Source organism: Physcomitrium patens, chromosome 6 (genome assembly GCF_059467195.1).
Source record: "Physcomitrium patens ecotype Gransden chromosome 6, ASM5946719v1, whole genome shotgun sequence".
NCBI lineage: Eukaryota > Viridiplantae > Streptophyta > Bryopsida > Funariales > Funariaceae > Physcomitrium > Physcomitrium patens.
In genome coordinates this window covers 13358615-13370484 of record NC_143415.1, presented here as the reverse complement: position 1 = coordinate 13370484, position 11870 = coordinate 13358615, and the positions used below count along the sequence as shown (strand labels likewise).

The window sequence follows — 11870 nt, the reverse complement described above, 5'->3', positions numbered from 1 at the left end:
AATTGACTTGCTATGATTTGCTTCAAACTTTGTGAGTTTATAATTTTAAACAATAAAAAAAGACACTAGGTTATATATTTTTATTTCTTACTTGCAATACTGAAACCAATAGAAAATATATTTAGAAGTTGACAATAAGCAACTTGGACAATAATTGCATTTATATCAAGACAAACAAGTTTATCATTGTTCAGCTTTTGTTGGGTTGAACAATTTCTTTCCAACTTGATTAGCAATAGTTATAGTTATTAGTACATTTCTTGTTGCAAACTTTAGCCATAAATAGTTTCTAAACTGTCCAACCATTAATTACTTAATGTCCATGATTATAAGTGCATAAGCAGTTTCATATTGTTTTCTTGCTTGATATTATAAAGTTCAAGAAAACTCTGAACCAATATATATTAAATTTAAAAAATGTAAGTTTAAAGAATGTTGTAACTTATATTATAAACTGAGAGCCAAAATACAAGAACGAAAAATAAATAAATAAATAAATAAAAATTGTGTTGGATGAATTTAAATGTTGATAGAAATGTTGAAAGATAGATAAAGAGGTTTTTATTAAGTTCTGCCATATTAGGGTTTTGTTGAGTTCTAAAGACATGATTGGCCATAGGACTCCAAATTACTACACATACAAGTACATATTTAATGCTTCTTATTCTCCTCCAATTATTTTTATACTGTAGCAAATGTAGAAGTAAATCTTTTCATCCCATTTTGGTTCAATTGCCACCTTGCTATTATTTTTACAACTTCATATGAGTTGAATTTATATCTCAAAAATGCTAGAAGAATTAATTTATGTAGAATTATTAGTTTTTAGCATCCACTTCACTAATAGCACATTAAGAAAACCCACAAGTTCATGTAGATTTGAAACTCCATTAAATGTAAATCACCTTGTAATATTTTAGAAATATAATAATATGATTATTTTTCTTGTTTATAAAGAATTATTTGCAAAAAAATATCTTTATAGTTTGAAGATAATATATATGAATTTAAAATTAATTAAGTTTTTATTTATTTATTTATTTATTTTTTAAAAGAATACAAATCAAAGTTTAAAAAAATCTTAATTTAATAAGAAGAAGGTGTACTATCTCTAGACATATTCAGAGGATTTAGACTTAAAGTTTTTGGATGATATTTCACCCATGATATTTCAAAATATCAATTGATATTTCACCTAATCACCCACTTTGTGAAGTGGGTGATTTTGAAATCCAAATATCAAAAGAAGGGCTGGTGAAATATCAAAAATTGCCTTGCTTGCCTTAACTATCTTCTTTCTTTGACTCCATACTACATTGCTTTTTGACTTTTCAAAATCACCAAAATATCAAATGATACTTCAAAAACTTAAAGATACTAATAAAGTTTGAGAGGTGATATTTTGAATGATTTGTGATATTTGGTTTGCCAAAATACTTAAGTTTGAATCCTCTTATTAGAATTGTTTGACTTATATTTTGAAGAGCTTTGAGTTTTATATATTCTACCAATCATTGATGTTTAAGCTCTAGATTTAATTTCGCCTCTTCTATTCCATATGATATTTTCTTATTTTTTATAATAGAAAAATTGGCAATTAGTTAGTTTTTTATATACCTTTATTTATTTTATTTTTTTTCTAAATTCTGAATTTTTCTAATTATAAGAAAGTACTAGAAAAAAAGTAAAAAAAATAAGATTTAAAAAATTAAACTAATTTTTTTTTATAAAAAAATCACATGAATTTTTTACTAGAATATGTAATGTATTAGAAGATGGAGATAAAAATTCATTATTCATAACTAAGAAAATATTATTGGAAACATAGACAATGTACGAGCTGCAATGCAAGACATGAGTTCTCTATTCCTAAAGCCTTTATTAAATCAACTCACCCTATTGTAACCATCAATAAAAAAAATAGATTGTCTTCAAAAATCATTATTACAATCAATCCATCATTCCAACCCTCTCATTTCCAACCCTTGCTCACTTGTTCCCAGTCTTCTTTATCAAAACCCCTTGTTCTCAGCTCTCATCCCAACCCTCCTTATTCCCTCTTGTTTTTCAATAAGATGAGTTGATTTAATAAATGGATGGATTATTGTAACATTTCCTTATTTTTTTTAATATATATATATATATATATATATATATATTCTTTGGCAAAAATAGTGGTCGAATGTTGATTGAGTTACAATTCTATGAGAAAGTTTTTAATAAAGAATTAACATGGGATATTACTAAGGCATAAATCTATGGTGTTTTTTTTCTTTTTCTTTTTCTTTCTTTCTTTCTTTGTATGAGCTGCAAAAAATTCTCAAAATCTTTTCTTCCTCCTACCTAATTTTTTTGAATGACTCAATATACAGTAAATAAATAAAGTTAGATGGCAAAAGTACAAAAATGAATAGTATTTTAATAAGTAATATTTTAAGACTTAAAGTTTATATATATTTAATATGTGGATGAATTGTGTGTGTGTGTGTGTGTGTTTATTATTATTTTTTTTATTATTTTATTATTTTATTTTTGGTGTGAATGATTTAAAATGAAACAGATTGAATTTTCAAGAATATCAAATGATGGATATGCTTAAATACAGGTGGAAAAATCTTCTACAATTGCTTATAGTTGATCAAGGCTTGATTGAAAAACTAGATTGGATTCGTAAACCTTTGCAAGTGTCTTCCTATCTTCCATTTATACCAGTTGAGAATAAAACCACACAACTATTAACTTCTTATTCATTTATTTATTTATTTATGCATGTTTTGCAAATTTCAAACAATTGTTTCATCATGGGCACCCAAATTCACTCAAATCCATAGTTTCTTTTTCTTGTAGTATATAATACTAAAAACTTCCAGACCCTAGGAATATTCTCTTTCTCACTTTCTCTCTATTTCCTGTTTTACACCATACACATTCAGACTTTTAAAAAAAAGTTATCTTTTGTGTATGCATATAGGTTTTTTTGCAGAATTCTAATGGGCTTGGTCTCAGGGGTTACGCTGTGTGACCAAAGCATAAACTTGGTCATGGGCCCCCTCCCTGCCTCCCTTTTCAGCAGTGGTGGTGGTATAGAGAGAGACTCTTGTAATGGCAGGGCAACATGGAGCAGACTTGCATGAAGAAGAAGGGGAGAGGATGATGGTACCAACTAATATTGATGCAGAGAGCTTGACTGAGTCTCTTTGGGGATCATGGCCCCCAATTGATTGATCAGTTCAACTGAAACTCATTGAGAGACAAATACTCAAAACTGCAAATAAGTAGATAAATAAATAAATAAAAATGGAGGCTGGCTGGCCGGCCAGCCAGCAGGCAGGGGGGCCATGGTTCTTTATGACTTTGTGTACTACTTTGGCAACTGAGGAGCCCCCCTTTTCCTGGTCTCATACATACATACACACATACACACAGACACACCCTTCACATGAGCAAAGGGGGACTCCCCTTTCCAATGGGGAAGGAAGTATGAAAGGGGAGTGAAGTGTGGCCACAGCAGCAGCCTCTCCTGCCCCCCTGCAGTCATGCTCACAGTGTGTGACTCTCTCTGGCCCAGGGGGAGAGCAGCTTTGTGTGGGAGCAGTTTCTTCCTCCATGGAGGACTGGAGGAATGGAGGAGGGGTGGTATCTCTCTCTTCTCCTACTTTTACTTTTTTTACTTTATTGTATTACTTACTTTCTCTGTTGTTGACAATGATATACATTCTTTTTTTTCTTTATTTGATTGAGTGGGTGTGGGTGCAGGTGTGTCCTGTGGAAGGGTACCATTAAATTTATTTATTGGGAGGGTTGTGTGGCAGATGTCAAATGGGGTTTCATCATTTGGTCACATGGGTCTTAAGATATCATCCTCAAGTGATGACTATGCTTAGTGTGTGAAAATGAAGATTTGGGGCACATAATAATATCCACATATTCATCATCATCATCATCATCATCCTCATGATTTCAAATCCCCAAGTTTGTGCTCAAAGCAAATCTTCTTCTACTCATTCTCCCTTTGCACCCCCTTTTCCATCCTTTGGACCTGGACTTGCTAATGTTGGACTTTTCTTACTTTTGTTCTTCTTCTACTGAATTCTCATTCTGCCAAACAGGAAGTTAGTTAGTTATTCACAAAGTTTTTTGAGGTGATTGCATTTCATTTCTCAATTTTTGTTTGTTCATTTATTTTAAAGGATAATGCTTGAATATGCTTCATTGCATAACCCACCAGTTCTTTTTGTTCTTACATGTCACAAACTTATTGAATGAGTCAAGGAACTTGTGAGAAGTGTGTGAAGAGTGATGAAAAATATTTGCAGCTCAAAGGCCTTTGAAACTTTGGGGAGGAAACTCAGAACAATTGTGTAGGGCTTGTGGAGAATGTTATCAATTTGAACAAATAGAAGGGAGAGAGTTCACAAATTTAATCTTCTGAATTTATTTTAAAATTTATATTATTATGTATTTTTCAAAGAAAATTGTGTATTTTGAGACTGTGTGTGTATATATATTGATTTAAAAAAAATTACATGTCACCTTACATCTTTTATCTTAATTAGTCTTTCTAAAATAAATAAATAAACATATTCTATTAAAATAAATAGTTGTCAAATATATTGTATGTACAATTTTATTTGGCTGCAAGGATCCATTCATTACCTTGGATGTGAGAAAAATACAACAATATAATTTCTACCAGACACATGTAATTTTTAGAATATTTAAAAAAACTAATAATATTATTTTTGTAATTTGTGATGATGGAGTCATATTTTTGTGACATTTCAAGTGGTTATGCTAAGATACAAAAAGCTTGCAAGGTGCAACATAAGTTGATGGTATTAGAAGTGGTCTTACTATTCTTTAGACCAGCTAATTGTTAGATGAGATTTTAATAAAAATTCAATTAAGCTACTACAAATTATTTTTTGAAAAGATTGCTAATAGTTTTTAAAAAATAATAATTAAGGTATCAAAATATATCACACTTTCAAAAAAATACAAAAAAATCTTACATTCAAGCTATTTTATGGTTCTGGAAATAAATAATCATTTAGAAAAAGGCTTTATATTTGACCATATTTTAAGACATATTTGTTTGTTGCATTATATTTTCTTGTTGAAAGAGAAGTCATTACTTTACCTTCATATTGACCATAAGCAAAGGCCACATAATAAAGGGACCAAATTGTTTGAAACTTGATGAATTCAAAAAAGAGATTTTTTTTGAAAAAAAAGAAGAGACTTGCTTCTGTAGAAATGTTGGCTAAGGGTGAGTTCTTTTGAAGCTCGTGACTACTTTATGCATTCTTAAGGTAACCTAATTCTAAGTTCTCTTGACTTAAAGACAATCTTCAAAATTTGTAGAATATTATTTCATGTATATATTTTGTTTTTTTTTAAAAAATATGCTTACAATATCTATTTTTAGTCAAAATTATCTTGATCTAATTTTTAAAAATAAAAATAATATCAAATTAATAATATAAATTTGTCACACACATCAATATTTGAAAACTTTTCTTGCAAGTTGGACATGTATCAACAACCTTTTAAACATTGTCATATAGCTTCTTAATTAGATAGCATATATAGAGGCATGAGTGAAGCCATTTGCACTATTATCAATACCTATCTTGTATTCTTGTGTTAGCTCAAGAATCTCTAATCCCTTTATAATTGGAAATAGTGATTCTAGTTTCTATCTTATATCTATCTTTGATTTGTCTACTTTCTCTTTTTGAGTGTTACAAGAGAGTATTGCTTCTTCAAAACAAAAGGCATATTTTTATTTTTTATTTATTTTATTATAGGTATTTTTACAATTTAAAAATCAACATAATTTATCTTTATCAATCATAAGAAAAAAAGAATTTAAAATAAAATTTATTATATCCACATCTTATCTAAAATATTTTTAAAAAATCATGATATAATATAAATATCATATAAAATGTTATGTTATATATGTTGGTTTATATTTTTTAAAAACATTCACAATTATTGAAGATTTCTTCATATTTTTTTATTTTTTTAAAAAAACTTCTATTTAATCATACAATATTTTTTTTCTTTCAAAAAAATTTAGAAAAACATAAACTAACTACTTATTTCTTCTATAGTCTCTTAAATCTATTTATTAAAATTCTATAATCCTTAAGTCTTAGAATATTATAAATAAATATATATATATATATATATATATATATATATTTGATTTTATGAATTCATATTCATAGTAAGTTTTATCTTTTATATTTTTTTAATAAAGATTGCATACATATTAAAAAAACTCTAAAAAATTAAAATTCATATTAATTTTTTATTTTCTTCAAACATAAAATAAATTTTAAAATAATATATTATTATATTTTATGATATTATTTTATTAAAAAATTTGATAAATACTATGCTAATTATATTTTATTTATTTTTGATACAAAATTAAATTAAAATGAAATAAACTTAAAATAATATTTTATATAATAGAAAATAGATAATAATTCATATATGTATGAGAATATTTAACTTTTTTAAAAAAATAATATAAATACAAGTACAATTGCGATTCTATTATTTTTAGATATCATTTAATTAATTTTTTTCTTAATAGTAAATAAACATCACAATAATTATTTTCAGACGTTTTAAAAATCATCAATAATTTCCTTTTTTATTTCTTCTTTGCTAGATGTTTTTAAATAAAATTAACTTTTGGTTTGAAAACCTTTACTAATGTAAATTCGTAGAAAAAAATAAAATAAAAATAAATAATATATCTTAGAAAAGATTTCAATGATAATTTTTGTAAGATTAGTACTTCTGTTAGATTATTACTAATAATTTTTGTTAGATTTTTTTAAAGAAAAAAAAATTGTGAAAAAAGAATTTCATGCTATTATTCAAAATTCAAAATCAAATATATGTAGAATACAACCATGATTATCAATTGGTTTTTTTAACCAACTTTTGAGACTTTAGATGCAAGTAGAATTAATGGTCCAAAGAGTTAAAGATGATTTTTTACTAACACAAACAAATAAATTCCACATAAATTTAGCAAAACTCTAATAAGATATAAAAATAATAAATTTAAATCTTAAAAATAATTCAAAGTAGTTATTTATAAAAAATTAATTACTAAGAATTAAAATACTTATAAGAAGCTAATAATTTAGATAAAAATTATAGTTTAAATTGATTATAATTATCTATATAAGAAGAGTATAAAAAAATAGTCAATTCATTCAAAATGGATTAAACCACATTTAAGAGAAGATAAAAAATAATCATAATTTAATATATGCCTTGAAAGCATACCAAAAAACTTTAAAAGAACTAATGCTTGGTAATATAAGAGAATATATTAGCAATTGTTGTACATTAAGCCTCAAATGAAGCAAATCCTACTGTAACCACCAAATAGGATTTTAAATATTTTACTTCTAAAGTACTAAATTTAATGTAAAAAATTATTCAAATTTAAATTTACTTCAAATTGAGCATTTCAAATATAGTTGCAATAGGATTTTTAGACAAGTTTATCTATTTGATCAGATTTTAATTTTTTTAATGCCACTATTTTATAGTTTTAACTAATTTTATCATATTATTAGTTTTGCATAAAAGTAATATGTATTTCATATTTTTATGCTATTTATGCTTAATTAATATTGAAATAATTATTTTTATATTTACCAAAATACAATTAGTGTATTTTTAAATATTTTTACTTCCAAAAGAATGCTACATTTAATTATTGTATCACATGCTAATGATACTTTATTAGTGATATTTAGATGAAAAAAATCCATAATATATTTATAAGTATATATTTAGATATTTATATAGAATCTGAGTTTATTTATTGGTATCAAATAAGATGCAAAGATTGAAAAAAGAAATAGAATGGATTCAATGTTTCTACCCAAAATAAGAAATTAGTTTAATGAAGTTAATAGATAATAAAATAATCTTATTACTAAATGATTCAACAAAGCTATCAAATCAGTTCAAATTAACCTATTCTTTACACCAAAAAATTAAATTTAAGTTTATTTTTTAATTATGTTATTTGAAATAGAAGTGATAGCCAAACTTAGAATTATACATTATTCCAAGTCATCAATTTAAGAATTCAATAATGAAGAACTAAATAAATATAGAATAATCGATATTACTTTTAAAATCACCACAACTAAATCTTATAAGTACAAATAATTAATGTGCAACTTGTGCTTCTATTAGCAGTTACCACTTCTTAAACCATGTATTTTTAAAAACAGCATCCTATTAAATTATCTAAACATGTGATAAATTTTTATAAGGATGTCTTAGATTGTAAAATCTTTATTATGGTCAATATACATATATATATATATATATATATATATATAATCTTTAAATTGGCAAATAAAATTGAAAACTAAAATTTTAATCTTTAAATTGGCAAATAAAATTGAAAACTAAAATTTAAAAAAATTCATTGAACAGAACAAACATAAAATATTTATTCACCAGTCTTACTTTTGCATATGTAAAAAACCACTACCATCATCAAGATAAGTCTTATTCCGGTAGAATCAATATGGGAAGGATTTAATAAATATTTGCAAAGATTGGTTAAGTTGAATGTTGGTAATTGAAAATTTTGAATGTCTAAAGAGATAATACATATTATTCTTTTGTAAAAAAATAAACCGACTTAAATATTGCCGAAATTTTCAAATGATAAAAAGACATATATATATATATATATATATATATATATCATTTTTAATTTTTTTTTGCTAAGCTACATTAGGTATTTTTTTCATAGACATTATATGGTAGAGAACAAACAATTAATAAAATTAGCTACATCCTAAGGACTGTTTTTAGTTAAATAAAAGCATTAAAATAAAAATATATAGAAACAAGATTAATTCAATTTTTATGCCAAATAATTATAAAATTTAAAATTTAGATAAAATAGATAAATAAATAAATATAGTTTTAGACATAGATGCCAACAAGAGTTGATACGTATGGGATAAGGTGTGTAAGACATGAGCTAAAAAAAACATATTTGTAACTTCTAAAAAAACATTTGTATAAATATAAAAAATTAGAATACCAATGTTTTAAGAGTGTTTATTTTATTGCATTATAGACTTAAAATACATAATATTTTAAAGTTTATTTAAAAGTACAAAATATTTTTTGGCACAAGATATGATACAAGTATAAAAGTACTATTTGACAATATCTTGTGATTTAAAAAGTAGATACACAATAATTATAGAATGAAGAGAGTTAAAAAAAATGTTTTGGTCTAGTTGAGTTATAAATGTCAACAAACAATGCAAAGTAAGATTTAAATTCTTATGATTTCCTATAAAAAAACAACATCTAAATTTATTCACAAATATCAAACTCAGAATGATAATAATAAAAAATAAAATAAAAAAACTAAGAAGTGAGCCAAAAACATTATTAAAAAAACGGGACAACAAAACCTACTAAAAATGATTCTCTATTTTATAGGGAATCTCTAGGTGAATACCTCTCTTTTACTCCATGGACATCCCCATATTTTTCTCTTAAATTATTAAGAATATATTTTTTTTAAAAGTAAATGATATTATACTTCCAATCATTTGTACAAGATGCTTACATAATTTATGGTTGATTTTTTCTAACACAGAACACATATCCAAATTTTAATATGTGATATCAATCATTCAAAGGCAAAAAATAAAATAATGATTCAATTTTTTTCATAATCCTTAACAATAGTAAAAATATAATCATAAAAATATATTCAGATAGGAATGAAATTATTGTGTGTAAACCTATCAGTTTAATATTTTTAGTGGTTAAAAAAACCAACTAGTATAGAAGCAAGCATCCCCCAAACACTTGGTCAAAATTATAACTAATGATCTTTGTAGATCAGCACTAACATGTCCTAATTCATCTCTACCTTTGTTCAAAACTAGCCTGGGGTCTCGTAACATGCATCGTCTTTCTCACAGTAGCATTTACCAAATAATCCAATTCAGAAAGACAATTAAGGGGCAGTGCAGGTATTCTACACTGTGTTCCAGGTATACACATTCAACCACACACATACACATACATGTGAGTGTGTGTATATATATAATTGTGTATGTGTGATGAAACAAGCAAGCAAGCCCAGAGTATAATATTGAGATGGGGATCAGGTTCAAACACAGCCAACGCCGTTCTTTACCACGCGGCCAGAATCCCAGAGCAAGCGTAGGATTTGCGCATCTCCTGGTGGATGCTACATTGACACAATCCGCCGCTGCTCATCACCCGCGGGGATTCTGCTTTTGCAGAATGCGCCGACCAGGTGCAGCATGTGGGTCACATTGGGGCTGGGCAGCATCAGTGCTTTCTTGTTCCGATTTTGGAACATGTCTCGCTGTTGTTGTTGTTGTTGTTGATGTAGTATTATTCTGGTTGCATCGCTCCAGTACACATCGGCGCAGCGGGACATGGAATCTGGAAACCGTGGAGATTACTCACTCACGGAGCCACGCGCGACAGTGATCGTCGCGAGAATAGCAAAGGCGGAGTGCTCCTGGTGAGGAACCAAAAGCAGATGAGCCATGCGGAGGGGAAGGGGGGGTTCCATTTCTGGTAACGCCGCAGATCGGAATGCTCCGGCGGTGCTGCTTGTTTGTTTGTGTAAGAGTGAGTAAGTAAGTGTGTGTTGTAATACTGTAGAAGCGCAGGGCGTGATGCCTGACGCGCGCAGAAGATGCGAGACGGGGGGGGTGTGTGGGATGAGCGGAGCGTTGGCAATTACGCCGCCGCATCCAGTGATGGATGGATGGTGCTATGGTGCTTGGGTTCCTGCTTTCCTTCCTTCCTTCCTTCCTTCCTTCCTTCCTGCCATCCATTCCTGGTGCTGTGCTGCAATTGAAGCACGCTTTCGGTGCAATGGCTGGGCTGGGCTGCATAGCATTGCATTGCATTACATCATTTGGTGATGTTGCTGTGGGGTTGGTTTTATGACTTACTGACTGACTGACTGTGGGCTAGTGGGGCTTCAGATTGTGGAGGAAGTCGACGACGAAGACGAAGACGAAGACTTAGAAGTGACGTCCTCCCTTCAACGGCGCTGCTACTTCTGGCCCTCCTATCTTTCTCTTTTATCACTTCTTTTTCTTTCATATTTTTTAAGTATATATATGTAAGATGTAGATATTTTATATTTGCTAAAATTAAGTAATGACATTAATAGAGAAAATTCAAAATCTCCAATAGATAGTTTAAAAATACACTCGAATAACTTTTTTAAAATTTCTTTTAAAATGTCGTAAAGTCTTAGCATTATATAGCTTCTATTAGCTCTAAAGTGAACCCCCTTTCTTTTTATATTCTTTTCCATGTAATGTACGTGTGTGTAAATATATATATATATATATATATATACATATATATATTCTTCAAAAACCATTTTTAATAGCATGATGTTTTAAATGGTAGTAGAAAAACAGATATCCAATTGTTACTTGGGACTTGGTGACCAAAAAAATCTAAATATCTCCTTGCACCAGGAGATTCTAATAAATCATAATCTTTTAACATTGTCTAATTATTCAAAAAAGATTTTGAGTTTTTTAATACGTTTATGCTAAACTCTTAACCCTTTTCCAACATTTTCGCAGAACCCACAAATTGGTTGCATGTCATTGAACCACCCACAAGATTTGAGATGGTTCCACTTTGTACATCTCCATTGACAACCATAGATGATGATGGGCAGATGAAATAAAAAGGTCCAAGTGAAAGCTGGATGCCTGTTTTGTGAAATATGTTTAATAGAAGGACCACTCCACACTTTGTCTTGTAAAACAAAA

At 27.9% G+C, this 11870-nt stretch overlaps 1 protein-coding gene and 1 long non-coding RNA gene across 6 annotated transcripts; both read left to right on the top strand.

Moving 5' to 3' along the window:
* The first annotated feature begins 2545 nt into the window (after window positions 1–2545).
* Window positions 2546–3926, top strand: LOC149989169 (uncharacterized). Its single transcript, XR_016503501.1, has 2 exons — window positions 2546–3636; window positions 3757–3926. It is a non-coding gene; the product is annotated as an uncharacterized LOC149989169 (long non-coding RNA).
* Window positions 3927–10167: 6241 nt separating this feature from the next.
* Window positions 10168–11605, top strand: LOC141045499 (uncharacterized). 5 transcript variants are annotated; one of them, XR_012217670.2, is made up of 4 exons: window positions 10168–10354; window positions 10479–10588; window positions 10732–10848; window positions 11061–11466. XR_012217670.2 is itself a non-coding variant. In XM_073534610.2 (3 exons), exons 1-3 carry the CDS (start codon window positions 10192–10194, stop codon window positions 11202–11204), a joined length of 417 nt encoding a protein of 138 aa, XP_073390711.1. In that variant the 5' UTR covers window positions 10168–10191; the 3' UTR covers window positions 11205–11466. The 5 variants fall into 5 exon arrangements, 2 of the variants coding, with proteins under 2 accessions (XP_073390711.1, XP_073390712.1); XR_012217669.2 differs by having other exon boundaries at window positions 10732–10856; XR_012217668.2 differs by lacking the exon at window positions 10732–10848 and having other exon boundaries at window positions 10479–10698; window positions 11061–11605.
* Window positions 11606–11870: the final 265 nt, after the last annotated feature.